This window comes from Spinacia oleracea, chromosome 4, assembly GCF_020520425.1.
Source record: "Spinacia oleracea cultivar Varoflay chromosome 4, BTI_SOV_V1, whole genome shotgun sequence".
Lineage (NCBI taxonomy): Eukaryota > Viridiplantae > Streptophyta > Magnoliopsida > Caryophyllales > Amaranthaceae > Spinacia > Spinacia oleracea.
In genome coordinates this window covers 112,822,412-112,847,186 of record NC_079490.1, presented here as the reverse complement: position 1 = coordinate 112,847,186, position 24,775 = coordinate 112,822,412, and the positions used below count along the sequence as shown (strand labels likewise).

At 37.4% G+C, this 24,775-nt stretch overlaps 1 protein-coding gene across 1 annotated transcript; it reads left to right on the top strand.

Moving 5' to 3' along the window:
• The first annotated feature begins 502 nt into the window (after positions 1 to 502).
• LOC110788530 (uncharacterized) lies at positions 503 to 14,306 on the top strand. Its single transcript, XM_021993169.2, has 9 exons — positions 503 to 879; positions 4,398 to 7,249; positions 8,730 to 8,853; positions 9,286 to 9,365; positions 9,549 to 9,790; positions 11,454 to 11,540; positions 12,155 to 12,254; positions 12,440 to 12,641; positions 12,729 to 14,306. Exons 2-9 carry the CDS (start codon positions 4,496 to 4,498, stop codon positions 14,279 to 14,281), a joined length of 5,142 nt encoding a protein of 1,713 aa, XP_021848861.2. The 5' UTR covers positions 503 to 879; positions 4,398 to 4,495; the 3' UTR covers positions 14,282 to 14,306.
• Positions 14,307 to 24,775: the final 10,469 nt, after the last annotated feature.

The following is a 24,775-nucleotide window of genomic DNA, read 5'->3' as shown; positions in this document are numbered from 1 at the left end:
CAAGTATGTACAAATAACATAATACTCTCTCCGTCCCGGAATACTCGACCCGGTTTGACCGGCACAGAGTTTAAGGGACTTGAATTGACTTATTTAATTTAATAGGTAGTAGTTGATAGTGGGGTATTATTTTAATATAGTTAGTGGGAAATGTGTGAAGGGGTGGGGTTGGGGGAGAGTAGGGGTTGAATTTTTAATTATTTTTTGTATGGAGTAGGGGGTAGGTGGGTTAATAGGGGTGGAGTGAGAAATAATATAATATTGTTAGAATATTTCCATTTTTAGAAACAGGTCAAGTATTAAGGGACGGCCCGATAAGAAAAACAGGTCAAGTATTCCGGGACGGAGGGAGTATAAAAGTACAACTAAGATACAATAAAATTACACTTTCCATGTAAAGTAAATTACACTAATTTTAACAAATTATTGGAATAGTAACTCCAAAAAAAAAAGTTGTTAATACAAAATCATGATACTACATAGAAAATAAGTGGTCTGAACGCTGAAGATAGACGAGTAATAATACATGCACCCCCTCACCTCACCTCACCTCACCTATGGCTTTTGCAGGTTAGAGAGAGAAAGAGATGCGCCCGAGAGAGAAACCCATTGCCATTTGTTGAGCTTTGAGCAGAATTCGGACACTAAAATCGAGAAATTTTCACCCTTTTTCTTCTTGAATTTATATAATTTATTCACAGAATCACACCCTTTAGCTCTGTGATGTTGTTGGTTTGTGAAATTGCACCAAAAGGGCACTGAAATTTCTGGGACTTTCGGCAATTTCGAAGCCAAAAAGCAAATACCCAATTTGTGAATCCCTAATTTATACCATTTCGAGCTCAATTTGCATGTTATTTTGGGATTGCTCTTAAAAAGGTCAGTAGATCTGTTTTTTTACTATTATGTTTAAGTGTTGTTCTTAGCTTAATTTCAGATCTTTCATTATATAGTTTCTCGAAGTTTTGGCTAGATTATTTCAAGTTTTGAGCAATTTCTGCAAATATTAACGGTTGGTATGGGATTTATTGTTTTTGTTTGATGGGTTGATATTAGATTTTGGAAATATGTTCTGGGTTTTGTGTCTTAATTAGTATTCCATATATTTAATGAAATGGGAATTCATTTTAGTGATATTTGCATGCATAGAAAGGATACATTAGCAGTTCTATGGCTAAATTGGTACTTTGATGCTTGTGTTTTTGGTCAAGCAGAAGGAACATTACATGCACTCTTCAAATTCGAAGCGATTTGTTGCGAAGTTTTATATTTAGTTATATGAAGTGAAGGAAGAGAGATGAATTTGAAGTAATGTACATATGTTTGAGCCCTTAACGTGACAAGGTTGAAAGCTTTTCTTCAAATCAACAAATTTGAATTCACATTAAAACTCCTGTTAGAATGCTGCTTGAGAAACTAAGTGAAGTTCCTTTGACTAGTACACCTCTCTAGCTATCTCATGTACCATGATAATGGGGATACTGGAAGCTGCTTATTCGATTCGTGGCATATCATAGATTATCTGACAATGGCGATCTATGTTTTAAGCCGGCAGCTTTTCTGTCTGTTTGTAGTTTTTGTTATTGGAATGAAATGACAAAATGTTTCTGGAATAGGGTCTCTCGTTGTTTCTTTCGCTGGGGACCTGTGGGATGGAGTGTTTATTCTTAGAGATCAACGCTCGTCTTTCTATATTATAGTTAGGGACTTAGGGATGATAACAAGCTGAACTGGGGTGAGCTGAGCGGAGCTTGGTTAGCTTGACTCAGCCCACAACAATCTGAGTTGAGCTTGGAAGCTTTAGTTTCGGCTGACAACTCTACTCTAGCATGGGTAGAGCTTAAAGCTTACGAATAGTCTTGGCTAATTTTATGCTATCCTTTATTACTCATTTACTCTTACAAAGTTCATAGAATTTGAGTTAGAGTTGATAAAACTTGAGTTGGCTCTTGAGATATATTCCCTGAGCTTGACTTGGTAAGGAGCCAAGCTCACGTGAGACAAAGTTTTAACTGAGGTGAGTCTAGTAGCTTCCAAGTTGACTCACCTCGTTGTCAATCTCTGACGGTCTTAAAACTTTCTTTAAGTCTAAACATTTTTTATTTATAAATAAAACAGCTTGCACATAAGTTTCAGTGCCCCTTTTGGTAACTTATATCATAAACCATAATGTGGAACTGAAAAGGCATTTTTCGACGAAAGTTATTGAATTTTTACTTGCACACACTATGTATACAGTTTGCTGCAGAATACCTCACAAATTCTCCATAAGGATTATCTTAGACAGTAGTTTCCATTAAATTCCGAAGCTTTGTTGAAAATTCGTAGTACTTGGGAGCATCTGTCAATCTATATTTATTTAAGCAAAGTCACTCCGACGCAAGTTCTTCAAAACCCTATCCCTCTAAACAATTTGGTTTCCCTAACCCCTTCTTAATATTCTCTTATATTAACGATATCTTCTAATAAGTAATAACAAGCTCAAAAGCCAAGCTCTATGTGATGCGTTTTACTAAATCTATCAACCAGATTTCCAGTTGTCCAGTTGTGGACTGACAGTAGTGTGTTAACTTTATTCATTGAACTAAGACAGTTGAAACTATTATAAAAGATGCCGTATTTCATGTTTGGAATTAAAGAGTATACTTTATACGTAGTTAATTTTCTTAGCAGGCATGTCTGCTACCGTGCTAGCTATTGGCATAGGTGTTTGTAATATCTCCTGGTATTATATTTTTAACTCACTCCTATACCAATGATAATCAATAATATCTTATACTACCTCCGTCCGCTTTTGGTTGCCTCACTGGGGAAAGAAAAAGTTGATGGCGCCAAATTTAGCGAATGTGAGAGTAAAGTGGCGGTTCCCCATATCTCTTTATAGTATGGAGGAAACTCAATTGGACAAACCAAAAAGGAAAATGGAGCAAACAAATAGGGTTGGAGGGAGTATGATGACCAACATTTAGGAGCTGGTGGTTCTATAGCAGCGCCCAGCCGCCACTAGCATGCGCTTTGAACTTGTTCAATTTACATTAGTGCCACCCAGATGGTTTGTAAATCAATTTGGTTGTTTGGAGACTAGAATAATAATTGTTTCATGGAGTCTTGAGCTCGTAAGTTTAACAACAAAAGATAAAATGTTTCTGGGGTCCACGGGAACTACCTCAGTCCATTGTTAGGTGTCATCTTACCCATTGTCCCATCTTCTAAAAAATAAGGATCAACTTGACTTCCATATATCACTCATACTGTCACACACATGTATTATCCCTTTCCTCTTTGCATTAATCAAATTTAGTGGGTGCATTATGGGAAATGCAATTATGATCTACTATAACTTTGTTAAAATGAATTTTTTGGATATCCGAAAATGGTATACGTGACTACTCATTCTAGATGGAGAAAATAACTTCTCCAACAACACTCAACTTCAGTTTTAAGGAATTCAAATAAAGTTGTTCCCCTAGAAAGAGTGTTTCTCATTGGTTTGAAAAGGTGTTTCCATGTTTCCTTTTCCTCTTGCCTTTTTTTTGTTTTGTTAAGTGAAGGAAACATTGCATAAAATGACTCTTATTGTAGTTCATTTTGAAATATGGAGTTCTGTTTGTGTCAATTGAGCTCTTTTATTTTTATCATGTCATTTACTTCCTCCGTTTTTATTTAGTTGCAGCGCTTTTCTTTTAAGCAAATATCATATTACTTGCCAGTTACAACTAGGTTTAAAATAGAAAGTTTCTACATGTGCTATTACAAATATATCCTTCATTTGCGAGCAAGTGGGTCTTTTGGCTTTCTCTCTCTTTGTACTTTATTGTTTTCATCAAGCATCACACGGGTTAACATACCCTTTCTCATTTCTCTCTCTTTTTCCTTGGTTTGTTTGAAATTCACTTTGTAGCAACTAAATAAAAATGGAGTATTGTACAACTTGGTGAAAGGACAGGGTCTCAAATGATATCTACGATGTTTTGCATTCAAAATACTTGTTTGAGGTTATTGTTTTTGGTCCTACCTCTGTTTTCTTAATGTATGTACATCATAGTTTAACTCAATAATACTTCCTCCGCTCTCCTTTAGTTGCAACACTTCCTCTTTGGGAAGTTTCAAAAGTAATACAACATTGCTTTTGTTGGCATTCCGTTCTCTCTATCTCTCTCCTTATCATATATACGACCTTTATTTGTTTCGCTCTATCTCTCTCCTCATCACATGGACTTCTTAATATGTCATATGTGCACCTTCTTCCCCCCATGTTGAGACTAAAAAGAGAACAGAAGAAGTATCGGTTTAGCTTTTTAAGACATGAAGATGCCAAAATAAATATATAGCTATTTAAGATGTCAACAATTGGGGTGAACTTGACATATTCTATCACCTTTTATATTTTGGTGCAGGGTATGCTTAACGAATGTTGGGAACATGAGCTTTTTGCAAGCTGGAAGGAAGGGGCATTCAAGTGAAATGAAAGTAGCCTAGGAGGCTAGAATCCCAAATGATGTTCCCTCAGGATATCTTTGATCTAGGAGATGATGGCTTTGAGGGATCACATGACGAGCTCCGCATTTCTCAAGAGGTGTTTTATGGAAATGCTGCAGTTGGTTGTAGTATGAAGTGTGATATTGCTGGAGTTACTAGATCTCTTAATGAGCATGATAAGATGATTGAGATTTCACCTAGTTCTCACAGTGAAAACTCAGCCGTAACAAACGACGCTTCCTCAAAAGATCTGTGTCGGAAGGAGGCTGCTTCTGCTGAACTTCAGAGGGACTTTCAAGCAATAAGCTCGACAGAAGGGTCTATTATGGATGAAAGGATTGATCATGATTTGCATGCAAAGCGGATGAGATATTCAGTGACCGAGCTATGTAATTTTAAACCTTACCTTGATAAGGCTGTGGCCTCATCTGTGCCGCTGAAGCAAGTTATTTCTGAAGTGTATCGTCCTGTACTGCCTGTTACCTGCCAAATTCTTATGGGTCATGTGGTTGAATCGTGCAGTGAAGGTCTGACATCTAGTTGTTATCTGTTAAAGAAATATCCTGAATCTGACCAAGAAGGCAACTTAGAAGAGAGCAGTGCTCTTAATGGTAGCTTGTCAGGCTCAGATGAAAGTGAAGTGAAGCAACTTAGCTGTAGTAAATCTATAGCCTCACCTGTTTCCCAGGAAAGTTCTGCTACCAAAATTTTAGTTCCCAGCTTCTCGGCTGTTGAAATCAGTGTGTCTGAGTCACCTGAACGCCCTAACGGAAGAACTACAAAAGCAGTTTATCCTGAATGTGAAGATGATGAAATATTTACTGGTGACAGCATGAAGGAGGCTCATGCTATTCTTCGTTCCCGAGTGTACCTCTTACTTGAAAGAGCTGGATGGTCTCCTGAGAGGCGAATAAGAAATGATGGAAGGAACCGATATATGTACCGATCACCTGATGGAAAGCTTTTTCGTGAATTTTCAAAAGTTTGGGACTTGCTTGGTCAGATTTTTTTCTCTCACGGAAACAACAAAATGAATGTAGATGATAAAGAGTGGACTAATGTTCATCAGTTCTGTTCTGATATGTACGAGACACTAAGATATATTGACAATACAGTGAACGATTGGGATCCTAAGTATTCACTGAGTTGTCAATGGAGACTACTGGATCCCTTTGTGAATGTGGTTCTTGTGAACAGACAGATTCATGCACTCAGAGCTGGAAAGGTAGTCAAAGCAAAGCAAAGAAATGTAGTTGACTTTAGTTGCAAAGCTGGGATAGAGTTGAGATTAAAATCTAGGAAAGGTGATAAGAAGAGGCCTTTAGACGGGCATGTTAAGAGAATTGTCTGCAGTCCTTCCATGACCTCTGATACAGTGGATACTCATAAAACCAGATCAGTTTATGTTTCGGAAGGAAATAGCATGCGTCTTGTAAAGACAATTGCTAACTCTGGAAATCACTGTGTGGGAACTTGTACAGATGAAAATATGAATTCTTGTCGCATATCAGCATGTGAGTCTGACAGCACAGGTTTACAGCATCCTGCTTATTTATATGATGTTCCTGTTGGCAGTGTTGAGACCAATGCAATTTACGAGTCTTCACCTCATCAAGCTAGTGGTATGAGCTCTCCAAGCTTCAATAAACAGAAATTGAATGTTATTAAGGAAAGCTCCAAAACTTCGGCAGTTTGTTTGTTAGAGGAAGGAGCTGAAGCAATCCAAAGATCTGTCATTGATGCAGGGGTGAAGAAACTGGACTGTAAATATGAAGGGTTTTCTGGAGTTGAACTCTCCAATCTGTGCCAGGCAGAAGCTGATAATATTTGTCCGGACATTGATAAGAACAGCCAATTGAAGTTAGTTGATGTCCAGGGCTGGTCAATGGACTGTGTTGTCAATGATGCAAGCTCAAATAAGTTTCCGACCAGCTTCTTTGAGCATCATAATAATGGATTAAAAAGATCTATACTTGGAAAATCTTACCAAGACAGAAATCGTAGTATTTGTTGTTCAGAAAAGTTAAAAGCTTGCCACGATACTAATAAACCCCATGTATATAACAAATGTTTTGAATCTCATTCTTGCAAGAAAAGCACGAGGCCTAAAAAGCATCACAGCGGCAAGAAGCGATCGATGGGTTGTCGGCTTAAGGATGACGACTTATTAATTTCGGCAATAATAAAGAAACGAAGCTTTAAATCCAGTAGTAATGATTTTGGTCCAAAGCCTGGTAAGTTTAAATTAAAAGCTCTGCAGAAGTGTAAGACTCAGAAAGGTAGTTGCAGGTTGCTTCTGAGGAGCTTTGGTAAGGGCGGGAAACATATCACAGATAGGTGGACATTGGTTGGTGAAAGGACAGTTTTGGCGTGGTTAATTAGTGCTGGGGCTATATTTATAAAAGAAGCAGTCCAATACCGTGATCCGAAAGATGATGCCGTAGTTAAAGAAGGTGTCATTACAAAGGATGGGATTCTGTGTAATTGTTGCAGTGAGGTGTTTTCTATCTCTAAGTATAAGATCCATGCAGGTTTTAATCAGAATCGTCCTTGTTTGAATCTGTTTGTGGGCTCTGGTAGACCGTATACTCTATGTCAGCTTCAAGCTTGGTCGGCTGAATACAAGGCCAGGAAAAGTAGCACACGACATGTGTCAGTTGATGAGTTTGACAAAAATGATGATTCTTGTGGACTTTGCGGAGATGGTGGGGAATTGCTGTGTTGTGATAACTGTCCTTCTACATTTCATCAGTCGTGCTTGTCAGCAGAGGTATTTTTGTGGCTTATATGCTTATGTGTCTTTCTACCATTCTAATTATTCTTAAGCATGTTGGCATTTTATTTTATTGATTTATCTCCTTTAGATGATTCCACCCGTTGCAGAATAGCCATATATGAACAGACTTAAGGCTATGAATTTAGTGTACGTTGGGAAGATTGTAATTCTAAACTTTTTTATTTTTTAGTTGTTGCTGATGTGGGTTGTTCTAATACTTTCAAGCTCTATTTTAGATGGGAATGTTGCATGCATTCCTCAATTATGCCACTCAAATTTGCATTAAAACTTTTTGGACTGGTTATTAGCTGTAAGGTATTTACCTTCCAAAAATAAAGGTCTTGGAAGGGATTCTGCTTGAATTATATCAAGTGCTACCTGTCTTTTGAGACTTCACTAGCTGACAGAGTGTCTGTCTTCAGTTCTTATTATGCTGATCAGTACCTCATGAAACTGGGGCAGTCTAATTTTAGGGGTGGATCATTGTTAGAAGGACCCTAGCTTCCATTTTTGCATTCATCCACTCGATTGATAACAGTGTCTTGAGCACAGTTCAAGAGGTTGTTCGGGCTTCACATCATATATTCATATGTAGTTATCCCAATCCTACCCCAAGGGACTAAAGGCCATGCAGTATTATTTAACTTGAATACTCACATCAACCTTATACTAAGCCATCATAGATCCTACAGAAGTAAGCAAGAGTTTATGGTGAAAAGCTTATGTGGCACAAGAATTTCCTTGCAATCTACTTTTAGGATGACTTTGTAGTTTGTAAGTCATATTTCTCAATTCTCATAAATGGTTGCCATTAAGCTTTTAAGCAAAGAGTAACATGAGGTATGATCTTTGAATTAGAATGAAGGTAGATACTGCGACAAGCACATATTATAGGAGATCTCAGTCTCCATCTAAGAGATTTAGATCTATGCACTTGTCAAATGCTATTATGTATATCCATCTTGTACTTCCTACCTTTATTTTTAATCTTTGCACCTTTGTTACTTTGGGTAAAGGAGCGATTGGTATCAATCTCCGTCTTCAAAAATTACCCTGTCGTGTTTGTGGTCTAAATCTTGGAATACGTGGTTTCTATCTCTGATCTATTTACGTTATGGTGTTAGTTACTGAGTCAGTGGAGCCTATGTCTAACTGACATTTGGCGTGCTTTCGAATATGCAAACTGGTTTTATTATCTAATAAAAATTGCTTCTGGCTACAGTGATAACCAATGCAAAACTCATGGCACTGATTGTATCGGTGCTTATGTGAGTTATGTCTGGGGGGCATGTGTCATGTGTGCTCCTTTGCTTGTGTTTATCTTGATTGTCAAAGTCTGTAGCATCTGAATAGTGCATAAAGTCAAAGTAAAACAAGTACGGAGTAAGAAAGAAAGAGGGAAAATAAATTTGTTTTACCTTCCTTTTGGGGTTTTCATTATGAATTAATTCTGACTTTTATTTGGTTGACACAGGAGCTTCCTGAAGGAAGTTGGTATTGCCCAAGATGCACCTGTGAGGTCTGTGGAGCTCTAGTCAATGACACCGGAACCTCGAGTTCTTATGCTGCACTGAAGTGTTCGCAATGTGACAAAAAGTGTATACTTCTTTTACTGTTCAACAATGTTTATAAATTTAAGCTTTGTACTTTTCACCTGAAATACTATTTCCTGAATTGAATTTATCCTGTTATCCAGAGTTGTTGGCTCTTTATCTAAAACTATCATCTGAACTTGTTGGCCCTTGTCTGAGCCTATCTCTACTTATTAGAGCTTATTGTAGTTGAGTCGAACTTATGTAGGCCTTATTTGTACTTATTATCTTAAAACGAAAAATGGAGCCTTGCTTTTTCAGAAAGTATACATGCATCAAATTTGGTGATAGTGACTTGTCAATAGAATGAATTACTTTCCAAAGTCTTTCTGAGTTACTCTATATTGACATTGTCTGAGCTTTGGTTATGTCCTTGTTATGAAATTACCCTTTTTCCTTTGTGAAGGATGTATTTATGAATATCAAATCTGTTAACAGATCATGAAGTGTGCTTGACAGACAAGGGTATGGGCAAGGTTGGTGGTGCTCCCTGGTTCTGTGGCTCAGGTTGTGAAGAGGTAATCCTGTCGTGTACAATTATTCCCAATCAGAAATGTTAATGCTGTGCGTTGAGTGTTATTTGTAGAACAAAATATGAAGAATGTGGTGATAGTAATTTATTAATTTAGACATTTAAGACGTTCATGTATCTTCCTCAATTTTGTTTGACCTTCGAAGCCCTTGTGCAAATGGTTATGCAGGTCTTTAGTGGTCTGCAATCTCGTATTGGTCTGCTCAACCAAATTGCTGATGACTGTTCCTGGACCCTTCTGAGATGCATCCACGATGACCAAAAAGTTTCTTCTGCTCAACGTTTTGCTCTAAAAGCTGAATGCAACTCTAAGTTAGCTGCTGCCGCTACTATTATGGAGGAGTGCTTCCTCTCCATGATCGATCCGAGAACAGGCATAGATATGATACCACAAGTGGTGTACAATTGGGGGTAAGTGCTAACTAGTACCTATATTTGGATTTTGTAGCAGTATTTTTTCCCATGCATTTATGAAAAATGAATAGTAAATTTCTGGCCCAACTTCATTTATCTACAAAGTACATGACTATACACCCACATACTTCGTCCTTGATGACAATCTAATACGGAGTATCACACATAATTAGTGTGAAATTTTGTCAGACTAATCCTAACACTTATAAAGTCTTAAACTTATATACTATTCACCCAAAAGTGCACTTACTATTCTGCCCCCATTTTGTGCCTTTTTTTTTGTCTTATTCTTATCAATAGCGTGGGGACAATTATACCCTTGGTCATCTTGCTACCTTGTGTCTCCTTTTTTTTCTTTCTCTTTTGCCTTTCTTTTCTTTCTTCCTTTTGATGGGAACCCAATAACCCATTCCACCGAATTTCTCCCGTCATTCTTTCTAACCTAGCTTTCCTCCGTCCTCTTCTTGTCTCTCCTATCAATGTTGCTTGTGGAATGCTACAATATTAGTGACACAAATATTGTAAACGTATGAAATGATTTCATATTATTAATAACATGCAAATCGAACTTTAGCATTTTTTCTAGCATTTAACGTAAATTTGTAAATGCAAGTCTTTTACGTAACATTTCTGCAAAATGAATTTGTATACCTTGGGGATCGTGCGCGTTAGCGCACGCGCACGGTCCAACAACTAGTGTACTAAAAACAAAGAATGAAGACCAAACATCTCATTAAGCTTCTCACAACTTCTATTGGGGGTGTTTGGTTAGGAGAGGTTTGAGGGAAAAAGAGCTTTTTGGGGTGAATTAGAGGTTTGACCTTTAGAAAAAGCTAATTGGGAGTGTTTGGTTAGGAGAGGATTGGAAGAGAGTTTTGGGTTGAAAAAGCTAATTTTGAAAAAGCTCAATATATGAGCTTTTTCCAATTAGAGGTTTGAGAAAGTGGATGAAAATGACTCTTTTGTCCTAATATTGCCTATTATTACAACCACTATCAATCTTGGTACCTTACCTATTTTTCTCCTAAAAACATTACTCACATTTTCTTTTTCATTTCACCATATTTACTAGATTCGTTTTTTGTTGTAATAAATTTTATATTAGTACTTTGAAGCAATTGAAGTATATTGCAATCATGCTTAAAATTTCATTAGTAATATTTATCTATTTGAAAAATATATAATATTATTAAAAAATTTAAATAAAGAATAATATTTTTTTTTTTAAATTTATTTTATTTAGTCGATGTTTATTAGAAAAATATTAGAGAGAAAAAATTAACACAATAAAATATTTGTCTAATATTAATAAGACACAAAGTATGTCAATGTCCTTAATGGTCATTTTACATATTAAACAGCTAGCAACTATCAGCTAATTTACCAAATACTTTTACACAAACAGCTAATGCAACCAGCTAGTCAAATCAGCTAATGTAAACAGCTAACCGCTAACAGCTAACAGCTAACAGCTCCTAACCAAACAGGGCCAATATGATTACTCCTGAAATTTCAGAGGATAGATTGTTTTCTGTAGACTGTAGTTCCTAAAGTTACTTATTGGACCATCATGCTTTCTCCATTAAAATTTTCAGTGGATAGATGCTTTGAAGCACCCTTCTTTCACCTGTTTGATTGGTTTTGATGTTTCTGATGTCAGGTCGGAGTTTCCAAGACTAGATTATCACGGATTTTATACTGCTGTCTTAGAGAAGGATGATGTACTTATATCAGTTGCATCTATCAGGTATTTATAAATGGTATTTACATATCCCATTGGCCCATATTTTCACCTTTCTTATCTACTGATTTCTTTGAATGTTCTAATTTACTTGCTACGTGTATTTGCTATTGTTATATTCATTGATGGTATATACTGTTTTTTTTATGTCATTGCATTCAAGAGTACTTTTAGAATTTATGTTACTGATATGTTTGGATTTCTGTATTGACCTAATGATTTCTTATTAGTTATTTTGATTGGTCAATGCTGCTTAATACAAATGATCTAGCTTACTGACTGGATTGTGGAACTTAAGTGATCTTGTGTATTGTATGGTTATAGACTTTGAATGCTGTTCTGATGCTTGGGCCTCAGTAAATTAGACAGATTGATTTATCTCAGTCTAGGCCTAAAATTGTGGCTAGGCCACTTGGACATAATTGTTGAGATGAAACTGTTAGTTTCTTTGTATACTAGTACCATCCATGTATATAATAGCTAAGAGAGTTTTTCATACTTGCATAACCTATATATATATATATATATATATATATATATATATATACATTATTTAAGGGGTGGTTTGTGCTTTATGCTGTACTCAACAACGGGATTTACTATCTCAACATTACTTGTAGAGTGCATGGAGCAGCTGTTGCGGAGATGCCTCTCATTGCAACTTGCAGCAAATATCGTCGGCAGGGAATGTGTCGGCGTTTGCTAAATTCTATCGAGGAGGTATTTTTCTTTGTATCTGGCTATCTTTCCCTGGTATCTTTTTCTAGCAGCGACGCCCTGCAGGAGCCAGTAGTAATTAGCATAATACTACTTTCATCAGGATAAGTACTAATAAAGTTTTATTTCTGTGTCCTCTCATGCTTATGTGGAAACTGATTATTTCTTTTCACCTTATATGGTTGTAGATGCTCATATCCCTCAAAGTTGAGAAGCTTGTGATTACTGCAATTTCTGATTTAGTAGAAACCTGGACAGTTGGTTTTGGCTTTATACACGTGGATGAGGAAGAGAAAAGAAGCTTGAGCAAAATCAACTTGATGGTGTTTCCAGGAACCGTGATGTTGAAAAAGACACTTTATGTGAATCAAGCTAGAGACTTGCAAAATGGTGATTATGATAGTTAGTCATTTATCTTAACTTGATTTTCAAATTACAACAATGTACTGATAATGATGAAAACTGTACTCAATTCAGGAGTTGAAGATTTCTCAGCTAAGGGCAATGATGATGAGTCATGTAAGATAGGTATGTGCTTGGAAGCGAATCCTGAAACAGGTGCCATGCATGGAAATACTGGAGAGGAGTCTTTTATTAGAGATGCAAATGAAGTACAAGTTAAGCTGATGAGCTCTTCTGATATGAAGACGGATGAATCTCTGAAGAGTGCACCTGTGGCTGAAATAGAGCCTGATATTTTCAATGATTTGGGTTCCTTGGAGCAGGAGGATTGGGTGACAAATGTAACAACAGGCTTTAGAAAAGATGAGATTTTCCAAGTACCAGTTGGGTGTGAAATGGAAACGAATGAGGCTGGGGAGAAGAAAACCTTGGAATTTGGTTTACTAGGAATGAGTGAAGGTGATAGCCAGATGATAACCCAGTTTTCTGCCTTGGGGTCAGAGATAAAACATTTCATAGACGATCAAAGTAATTGTTTACAAGTTGCCGAAGACCAATATTTTGTCAACAAGCCTAACAGTAGAACTGAAATGGTAAAAGCAGATGAGCCTCGGGATGAACTTCCAGAATTACTAGAATGTATAAATCAAGAGAACACTCTTTCGAGCGAACTCACAGGGGAGTGTTTAGGTGATCTTGTCTACGAAAGAAAGGAAACAGATGTACAAGTTTCGTTTGATGTTTTGGAAGAGCTGAGGAATAATGTGTGTTGTAAAGGCAGGGAAGGTGAGAGCAGCAGTGATGCATGTAAAATGAGTCAAAATGTGTTGTGTAAGTTGGAGAATTCAGAGGCAGAAAAGGAAGATGTATCTGCTGATGCCATTAAAGTAGGTACTACTACTGCAAATAACATGAGTGAAAATGTGGCCGCTGAAATGGTGAATGAACAAATCTCTGGAGTTAGAGAAAATCTAACGATTAAGTCGATGAATCTAGAAGCTGTTGTAAGCATTAAATATGGTATTAATTTGAGAGAAATGATGAATTTTGACACTCTGATGGAAGAAGAAGAAGAAGAAGAAGAAGAAGAAGAAGAAGAAGAAGAAGAAGAAGCTGCTACAGAAGGCATGCCAAGTGAAAATGTGACAGCTAAGTTGAGTTTGGAGGTGATAAAGGAAAATGAGGAAGCTGGGGTCACTAGTAATTTATGTGCAAATGCAACAACGAATGTTGAAGCGGTGAAGGAAGAAGAAGAGGAGGCTGCAAGTAACGATTGTGCAAATGTGACTACTGAATTGGTGAATTCAGAGGCGGTTAAATATGTAAAGACTGATGAAGGCATGGAAAAAACCAATGCAAATAACTTAACTGAAATTGTGACTCCTCAAGTAGTTGTTTTAGGGACGTTTCAGGAAGACGATGAAGGTGATGTTGAAGCAATGGAAACAGGTTCTGAACTCATCAGTCATGAAGAAATTAGTGTAGAAAAGAGTTCATCAGAACAATATTGTGAATATGATGTAACCCAAAATGACATACCAGAATCCCAGTTTGTAGTAAGTGTTGCTGAAAAACAGAATTCTGTGATTGAACAATCTCAGCAAGCTAGTGTTTATCCTCCGTCGTAATAATAATCAGTGCATGTTCTGAATATACGCAGTACTTGTCTTGCCTGCTGAAGATGGTTAGAAAATAAAGTTACTAAATAACTTCCCCTTTGGATCCACCATTCCCTTGCAAGGTTTTCTTTGTTCTAGTATTATATTCTGTCCTTGAAATACACTACAATGAGGGATAAAAAATTAAATACTATACTCAAGTGAGATTGGTCTACCAGAACAGCGAGGCCCTAGGAACACGGAAGATGATACACATAAACTTCGTTTATGTGCGCCCCACATACACCACCTCTCATGTGGTGACACCTCAGCAAGGTAAAATAAAAAGAGGGGGAAAGTTGAGCGGGAGAGATTTTTCACGAGTTGGAGCCAAAATCAGAAATGGGAGGGAAAATTCCCGCCGGTTGGCATGGAAATTTCTTGGCGCCCTGAAAATTTGGGAACCGGGGATGAATATTACTCCATAGAAAAGAGAGTTCTTTTTCTCCATTACTTGTCAACCAATCCAGAAATAGGTCGAGGAAGAAGATGAACAATGATCTTTTGATTTGAAAGCTAAGCACGAGGAAGACAAGCAACCTCCACCAATTAACCCGTCGATTCGGAAGCTGATATGCTTTAATTAACTCGAACTGTTAAGGGTTAACTTTCCGGTGATCGATCGTTTTCATAGCAATCCAAAAGGTAAAATGTTGATCTGGATTTCATTTGTGTGCTTCCCGTCCACTTGAACATGCTTTCAAAACTAAATTGAATAATTAGTTGGAGTGGGCATATTTTTTGATTAGCTGTCCCTCGCTCGGCACCATCGCCGGAGGCTAAATAGGCACTATTCACTAGGTTCATGGAGTTACTATGTGTGATAGGCTATTGCGCGTAGTATGAAATTAGGTTATATTGTTTTACTTTATTATTATCAAGTTATTTAACTTTGCATAATATATTATTATTTATGAATGTATGTGTAGAATGATCATTGATCTTAACGAGGACATTGATGATGATGATGTTGTGGAGGTCAATGCTGATGAACAGGGTGCCCCGATTCCATGTAAAGGGATGTGCTTAGTTTCAGGCGAAGAATTAGCAACATTATGTCACAAGTATGCATATAAACTTGGATTCACCTTTTTCGTTCAGTCTAGCTTGTTGATAGATGAATTCAAGGCACTTGGAGTTACACGTAACGGTGTAGGGAAATCAAAGACGCAAAACCATATGCTCAAGCGATTAAGATTGCGTTGTAAGATGGGGGGTCGTAAACAGACTATGAATTCTCAGGTGTCTAACTGCAAGGTGTTTGTTGAAGGAAGGATGATTGAGGGTCGTATGGAGATAACTGGGGTGTATATTGGAACACAACCATACACTCCATCCGAATAGTAGCCATTTTATGGTTAATTATAGGAACATTGACTGTCCAACGTATAATAGAATAGTTATCAATGATAGGTCTGCGATTCCAATAAGCAAGAACTTTAATCAACTCGTGGTTGAGAATGGAGGCCATGAAAATGTACCCTACAACCAACGAGATGTGAGGAATGTAGTGAACTTGGAGCGTCGTATGTCTAGGATTCAAGGGGATGCCGTTGCTCTTGAAGAATACTTCAGGAAGCAGCATGATGCTGATAAAAACTTCTACAGTTGCATCCAAAAGGATGAAACAGGAACTTTGATGAACGCGTTTTGGTCTGATGCAAGGAGCAGAGCAACATGGAAAGATTTTGGTGATATAATAACCTTTGACACAACATTCCTCACCAACAGGTTAGCATTTGTAAACCTGCTAGAAGTCGTGCATCTTTGTTTTTGACTTTTAATAAGATTTCACAACGTGTATTCGTTGCTGAAAATAAGTACAAGATGCCATTTGCACCATTTGTAGGTGTAAACCATCATGGGAAATCAATCGTGTTTGCATCAACACTCCTATCACACGAGGATTCAGATACATTTGTATGGGTATTTAAACAATGGCTTCTTTGTATGGGTAAACCCCCAGATGGAATTCTAACAGACCAGTGCCGAGCTATTGGGAGGGCGGTGCATTTAGTATTTCAGGATGCGCACCATACATTGTGCCTGTGGCGCATACTACAAAATGCAGTAAAGAATTTAGGCAACCTAACCAAATGAAGTGAAATAGGTGTGGCAATACATGAAACAGTCCATGATTTTCTGGACGCAGATGAATTTGATGAAGCATGACGTCTAATTATTGAAACATATGGGCTGCAAGACAATCCTTGGATGAAGGAGATGTATGAAATTCACCAGTGGGCTCCAGGGCACTGGCGAAGCACATTTTGGGCCGGAATGTCCTCGACCCAGAGAAGTGAAAGAATGAATCGCTTTTTTAAGGGCTATCTAAACATTGAAACCAGATTGTCTCGATTTTTATTACAGTATGAGGCTGCTATGAAGGTGAAAGTGGAAGAAGAGAAGATCATGGACTCTCAATCTGTTCAGAGACCCCTCCTTGTGGACAAGACCGTACTAGTTGAGTATGTATTCCACAAGAAGTACACAAATGCAAAATTTGCAGAAGTAAGGAAACAATCAGTTGCTTTAAAGCACAAAAATGCAACAAAGACGGGGGCGCTTGGTTCTCTTTTATTCTACAGAGCCGACGAGAATGTTGTGACCTGCATGAAATGGAAACAAAAAAATCGTACTTTCTTACCATTGATAAGGAGAAGGGAGAGTTTTCATGTTCTTGTAAACTGTTTGAGTTTGCTGGGATATTGTGCAGGCATATAATCCGCGTGATTGATACCGAGGTCATACAGGTAATTCCTGATAATACATATTGGATAAATGGCGGAAAGATATAGTTCGTGGCTATGAGGATATTCGGGTTTCATACTATGACCCGGAAGAATCAGCTCGTGTGAAGAAGAATAGAGAGTTGTCCAAGAGACACACATACTTGGCTAGCTTAGCCATGCAAAATGATGCAACATTTTTGTTGTACAAGGAAGCTACTGAAAAAATACGCAGCGCATTGGAGGCAGAAGTTGGAGTAGAAAACACTGGCACTGATGGACAAGGGGTTCGGGATGCCTCTGCACGCAGGGTTTATGGTCGGCGTCGATAACGTCCTAAGGAGCACAACCAACTACACCTTGAGAGGGAAGTAGAACCCATAGAAGGTGCTACGAAAGACTCGCCTGACAGACGTGGTAATGGGAGGGGGGGGGGGGCTAAAAATAGAAATAGACATCCGACAGAGAGAATCTCGACTAAGAAGTATAAAACCGATGAGGAAATTGCTAGGAACCAGGTAATAACGAAGATCATACATACAAGTATACTATTTTACTTTGAAATTCTATGTATAATGATTATTGTTGTTATCAAAACTAAATATAACTAACACTGTGTTGTGCAGGACATTTTGTTATCTACTTTTGGGCCAATCTGCGAACGCAGGTCTGCTGCTAATGGTGTTAATGGTTGCACAAGCTGTGGAGGAATCATGCAATCTAGGGTTGAGACCAATTTGAGTATCCGGCCATCTCCTTTAGAAAAAATGGTATTGGTAATGGTTGTACCATTCCCGGAGCAAGCATGCAACCTAGGAGAGGCACCAATTTGAGTTCGCGGCCAACTGTTCACAGGTAATGGCTACTGGCTGTTCCATTGCCGGACCGAGCATGCACCATCGCTTTGACACCAGTATCAGATTCCTGCAGTCTCCTTCACTTCGACTTCCAAACCGTAGCAGGAGTAATAATGGCGGCTTTTCAAATGATGAAGGTTCCCATTCTGGACCGATGCACCACCACGGGTATGACAACGATCTAAGTGTTGGGCAGTCCCCTTCAGATCCGAACCTACCTCAGGGATTATCCCAACAGTCAAGTCATAATTCATATTGGCTACGTAGTACCACCAACCATTAGTGAAAGTGCTGGGTTGAAACATTAGATAACTGTCACTTGTATGTAGTGTGTTGTTGTATGTCGTTGATATTTTGTTAAGACAAGTACGATAAATAAACATTCACTAAATTGAATTATTTGGTCTTACTACTTCATACTACATACAGTGTGAATTTGCAATTTTATAAAGTTGTTGGTTGATCATCAAAGTCGTTCTTTTATGGTAATTATCAAACTTCAACAAATGAAGTACAATTTCCTATTTTTCTATCGAACAATGAATTATTTCTTGGTTAGGTTTTTAACTTCAATTCTTCACATACAATCAATCAGACGGGCCCACGTTTTTGTCCGAACCTATCAAAACCCGACATGTCATTTTTATGGTACCTCACATAAACTAAGTTCCGTATACTCCGTAAACATTAGTTGGCGAGTGGCGGTTTATGTCAACTGAAAAAAAGGCAAGAAAAAAAAATGTGAATAATGTGTCATTGTAGGGATTCAATCCTGGATTAATTGTGTCAAACATTGAATACTCAACCGTTGAGACAAGACAAATTTGGCAACGTTTATCGGCATTTAAATATATTTATATCAATCTTTTTTTCTTTGGGGGGGGGGGGGGGGGGGGGGGTTGGCCTATCAAGGTAGTTACGTGCACACGATAAATTCAATTACAAATCCTACTAATGGTATTTACACACAAATGAGAGGGTAGTGAGGGGTATATATAGAGAGATCATATTAATAACTTCCAATTTCATGTCCTTTGTGATTAAGTAAGGACATTTTTCCATATTGAAAACGGACCAATTTATCAGTAGACCGCTGTTTTTTATTACATTATGGGAAATAAAAAATTAAATTTAAAATAACAAAGTAAAAGTACATGTGATTATATAAGTAAAGGTTGTTTTCTTGTATCAAAGAAAACGGAATTCAACCATTCGCTAATAATTAATAAAAGGTTGAAATTATGGAACAATGTTTAAAAAAATGTGTGTAAACTAATTAAAAACAATGGAAAATAGATGAAAACAATTAGAGTGAGCTGGTGATTAAAGAAATTTTCAACCTTTTATGCATGTGCTTAAGCGATCTTTCTATAAACTTGTGGTAAGTTCGAATCCTTCAAACACAACTTGCCTATAAAGAAGGCGTTCCAATCCCTCAACCTCAAACACAACACATTGATAAGTTCAAAGAAATTACAATCCTGGGTACTCAATATTCTAGTTTCTAGTTGTATTGAGATTATTTTCTATGCGTGATGAGCGTAATCTGTTTGATGATGTTTGGATTATGAAGCAACATCAACCTGGCGATTCCGATTGTTGGGTGAAATGGATCCCTTCGATATTCGAACATATTCTTTCTTTTTCATCAACCGGCAAATGTTTGGTACAACCCTGCCCATGAGGAGCTAAAGGTGGTTGACCACTCCATTGTAGAATATCTTGAATATGCCGAAGGTATTGTTTTTGACAGGGTTCCGATTGGGGGTCATCATCATTTTGAAAGTCTCGTCTCAACCAATTAGCAAGTGAATTTTTTAAGACGTGAATGTTTGTATCTTAATATTTTGTACTAATGTAGCTACTTTATATATGCAATGAGTTTTTATGGTTGAGGTCACTTTGGGTACAGGGTTTTCCTTTGTTTCGTTTTGATCGTTGAGTTTTTTCCATCGTACAACATACACATTCGCTTTTAATGTTTAAAATGCGATATGATCTTGATCGGTTATTAAAAGCTTGTGTATAATGAATTAGCCTATATATAATGAATTAGCCAAAATGAAAGCCTCAACTTGTAGACAATCGAGAAATCTACTAGTATGTAATATTACAACCTTTTATACGGTTGAAATACGTTCTATACTACTTCAAATTAACCGAATGATACAAATTTTTATCTTTACATACTACTAGTATTTTGTTTATAGAGTCATGAATATTTATTTACTCGCTCATCATGTCCATCTCACCACCTTACCTACAATTCGAAAATCATGTCCAAAATATCTAAACTCTCAAAAATGGAGAATCCAAGCATTGGGAGTGACAGATTGTCTTCTCTTCCGGATTCCCCCCTGGTTGAGATTTTAAGGCTCATCCCCATCCAATTTGCCGCTGCAACCTCCATCTTAGCCCGACGTTGGGAACAACTTTAGACCCAACATCGACACTTAAACTTCTATTGTAGGGGATCGGGCTGTGATATCGCGTCATTCTTACAACAAGTCGATCACATCCTCAAAAAATGTACCTACCTTGAAATTGAAAGCTTCTCTATAGAAATCCCATACCCTATTCTTCGACACTCTGAAGACATCGACTTTGTCAAGTCGTTTTTATGTAAATGGGTTCCTGAACTTTGCACTCGAAAGTTGGCAAAGTTGAACATTGAAGCCCTGGGAGCAAGCGTGGATGAAACATTCTATGTTCTCCCAAGTGTTGTTTTTTTCAATTAGACACCTTGAAAAATCTCACAATGGTCGGAAATTTGCACTTCCAGCATCCTGAAAAATGGTAAGTTTAATCTCCCTGGACTGCGCGTTCTCTCTCTTTGTTTGGTAACATTCGAACTGTCCATGCTTAGCGACCTGATTAAGTCTTCTACAGTGTTGAAGGTTTTACATTCAGATATATCAAATTGAGTAAGGATATTACATTAGATGTGTTTGCTCCTAAATTGAGTTGCTTCACAGTTACTACAATTGGCCCATCCAAGTCTAGTAGGTTCAATATAGATGCTCCGATGTTGGAAACAATACATATAATCGGTAGAATTTCTTATTACAACTTTGTTAGCCGTCCACCTTTACTAAAATATGCAGAAATTATGTTAAGAAAGGTCTAGGTAGAAACTCAAAATCAGTTAACCACACAGATAACGGATTTACTCGAAGGAATTTCGTGTGCGGAGACGCTCAAACTAGGCTAATATCTTGGTATGTTTTGTAGAGTGGACTTTGAGGATGGTAACGATGAGACATGGTCAATGTTCTCTAATTTGAGGAATTTAGAAGTTGAGTTGACTTATGATACTCCACCAATACCACAATGTGTATTAAGCAAGCTGAAGAGGTTAAAGGTATCCGGTGTTACGGGGGAAAATGCAGCTGATCTGCAGTGGATGCAAGATGTGTTGTTAAGAGCACCTGTATTACAAGCACTGGATGTGTTTCCTCAGAGGGAAAATATATTTTGCTCGCGATGCAGAGAAGATTCAATTGTGGGATGAATATGAGCTAACAAAGACAGTGTTCCGGTCCCCGAAAGCGTCGTTTGATTGCCAAGTTAACTTCCACGGTTATTACTTTGAGATGTCCAAACATCATACTGTCCGGGCGGACTCGGTTGATGCAAAACTGATTTGGCGATCGATCAAAAAGTACAGTACGTGAATGGAGTTCTTCGTGAATTGAGTTCTCAAAGCTGGCATATGAAAAATGAAGGTTTGGTATTTAGGATTTAAATGGTATATTTTGTAATACTTAAGAATAATTACATAATGTTTTGTCTTAGTACTTTGATTGTAAGATAGGTTTCGTTTCACATTTGGACTTGTGTGATATTCTCTATTAAATGTTTGCTCTATTATTCAAGTTGCAGTACTTATCTATTACTCAAATTAATTCAGTTTTTGCTCTATTATTTAGGAAGACTTAAATTGCAGTACTTAATCTATTACTGAAATTGCAGTACTTATCTATTACTCAAATTACAATATTAAACAATGATATTATAATAGAGTATATTCCGCTAGGAAAACTCTTTAATATCCCTTTGTTTCTCATCAGCAGAAGAAACTGAACACGAAAACATTTTAATATGGTATAACTTGGAAAACAACAAAGCGTACTTATTCCAAATAGGGAAACGGAACAAATTTTCAAAGTACTGGATTAATTAAGGTGATAGAGAGGAGAAAATCATAGAAGATTTCACAATAAAGAGAATAAAACAGGGGTGAAGTAAAAATATATCACCAATTTTATTATAAGTAAAAAATAGATCACCAATTTTCTGTTTGATTTGAAGAATAATTTTATTGGAAGAAATAGTTTTCAAATCATTATATAGATTACGAATGTTAGAAGTTGACCCCGAATAGGAAAACGACGAAGCCTACCGTTTTCCTACTTAGGAAAACGAAAGAAATTTTCAAAGTGTACAAGGATTTCTTAAAGAGGAAAAAATCATAAAAGATCTTAATCATGGAAGAATTTGGAATAAAGAGAAATAACACAGGGGTGAAGTAACAATAGATTACCAATTTTATTATAAGTTGCTATCTTATTTTCTGTTTGGATCAGATTTTAGGAATAATTTTATTGGAAGAAATAGTTTTTAAAACATTTTATAGATTTGTTCATTATTTTAAAAGTTCACAATTTTATGTTCTATTGATTTGCTCTGCGGTTTCGAGATTTGAATTCAGAAGCCGTTTGGACTACAAGTGTTTGGTACACCATAATATACACAATTACTCCCTCCGTCCCTTAATACTCGCACCGCTTTCCTTTTCGGGCCGTCCCTTAATACTTGCACCGCTTCTATAAATGGATATTTATACCAATATTATATTATTTCTCACACTTACTTACTAACCCCACCTACATGGCTACACCCCTATTCCCTACAAAAAATCATTTAAAAATTCACACCCCCACTCACCACTCCCCACATCTTACACATTTTCCACTAACTATATTAAAAAATACCCCACTATCAACTAACACCCATTAAAATAATAAGTCAATTCAAATGTCTTAAACTCTGCACCGGTCAAACCGGTGCGAGTATTAAGGGACGGAGGGAGTACATTATACACTTACAAAATAGAAGGTATTGTTTACTGCACCCTTCCTCATCTGCATCGGCCTCCCCACATGGCTCATAGTGCAACGTCACCTCCCAGAACTAATTGTTCAACACCGTCTTTAATTTCATTGATCGGGTGGAGCAAAAGATATTGTAGAGCGTACTCCCGACACTTAAGTTCATACGTCGCGTAAGCCTGCAAATACGCCAAATATTCTGATAACATTAAAATAAAGTTAGGTTAGGTTTGGAAACTTGGGTTTCCATTTGAAATACATGATTCGAAATCTGGAAATTGAAATTCTAAACTTCAAGTATTTGGAAAACTTTATAAATTTTAGGGCTGTGCTGGGCCAATATTAAAAGGCCGGGTAATAGACGGGCCCCGACCTGGCCAAATTGAAACAGGCGTTTGAATTCAGAGCTTTGCCCAGTCAATCTCCATGATTGGCGAGTAAAACATTGTCAAAATATACAATCTGCATATTTGGACGGCGAAAACCCTAATGGACGGCGAAATTAGACCGCGCAACTCACTATTCCAGCTCCCAAATCAATCCAGCAAGTAAAAAAATCAACAAATCATGAAAATATAATGATCATATATATTCACATGATAGGAAAATTCAAAAAACATAACTAGAAATTGAAAAATGACATTGATAAAGAACATACAAGATCTTAAAATTAATCTTTTCAATAAAATCCCAAATTAAACAGACCTGGTGAGATTCGGCAAGATGAAGAGGTCAGCGGTGGTGGTTGGTTGCGGATCTATATTTCTTTCTGTGCTTAGAATTGATTAACCGTTATTTCTTCGTTCCACGACCTTTAACAACCCTTTTAAATATAAACCCCCTACGCATCTATTCAAATAAAGGGCCCAACACGTTTTCAAACGGCTGAACTGAGGCTTTTACTACAACATACTTTTTACTTCAAAATGCAATTTAGGGAAAGCCAATATACTTTTACTACACATCGTCATCACCGAGTATATATTTGGCTTTCCCCAAATTGAAAAAATAGTTCCCAAACATGTTATTTGAGGCAATTCCATCATTTGAAATGAAAAAATAGTATCCAAACAGGCCATTAGAGAATTCTCGACCATCCATCCCTAATCCTGGTCATATAACAATATAGCACATGCGGGGATAACATTATTTGATCTGCTGACCATGGAATATTGGACCAAGACCATGAGCAAATAAAAAAAACCACTGTGTCTTTTTCACCCCTCGGTGCAATCATCTCCTTCACGGGGAATATTTCTTGGAGTCAAAAGGCGCCTCAAAAGCCTTAATTGCTCCATTAGACATACATGTCATAAGAATTAAAACGCATATTGTGCCTTATGCCATGTTGTGTTCTAGCAGGCCCCATGGGCGTAGCCCACGCCTTGCTTAGCGTTGGTAGGAGCAGCAGCAACATAGGGCCTCCACGCACATGGCCAAGGTGTAGGAGTAGTAGCAACACATTGCCGCACGCGCATGGACAAGGTGTTGGGCCTTGCCATCGCTGCAGCGCCGTTGCATGTGTTGGCCTGGGTTGACGCCAGTGCTAACGTAGCCTGCAGGCATGGGTAGCACGCGATATTCCAACAGAAATTTACACAATACAACACAAAATATGTCTTCACAATTACCCCAGAAAAGAATTCTTTTGATGTAAATCTTTCCATAAACCAACCAATAAAACCAGCCATAGCACCTCAAAAGCTACATCCATCCCATCCTCCAAAGGTATATATATATATATATATATATATATATATATATATA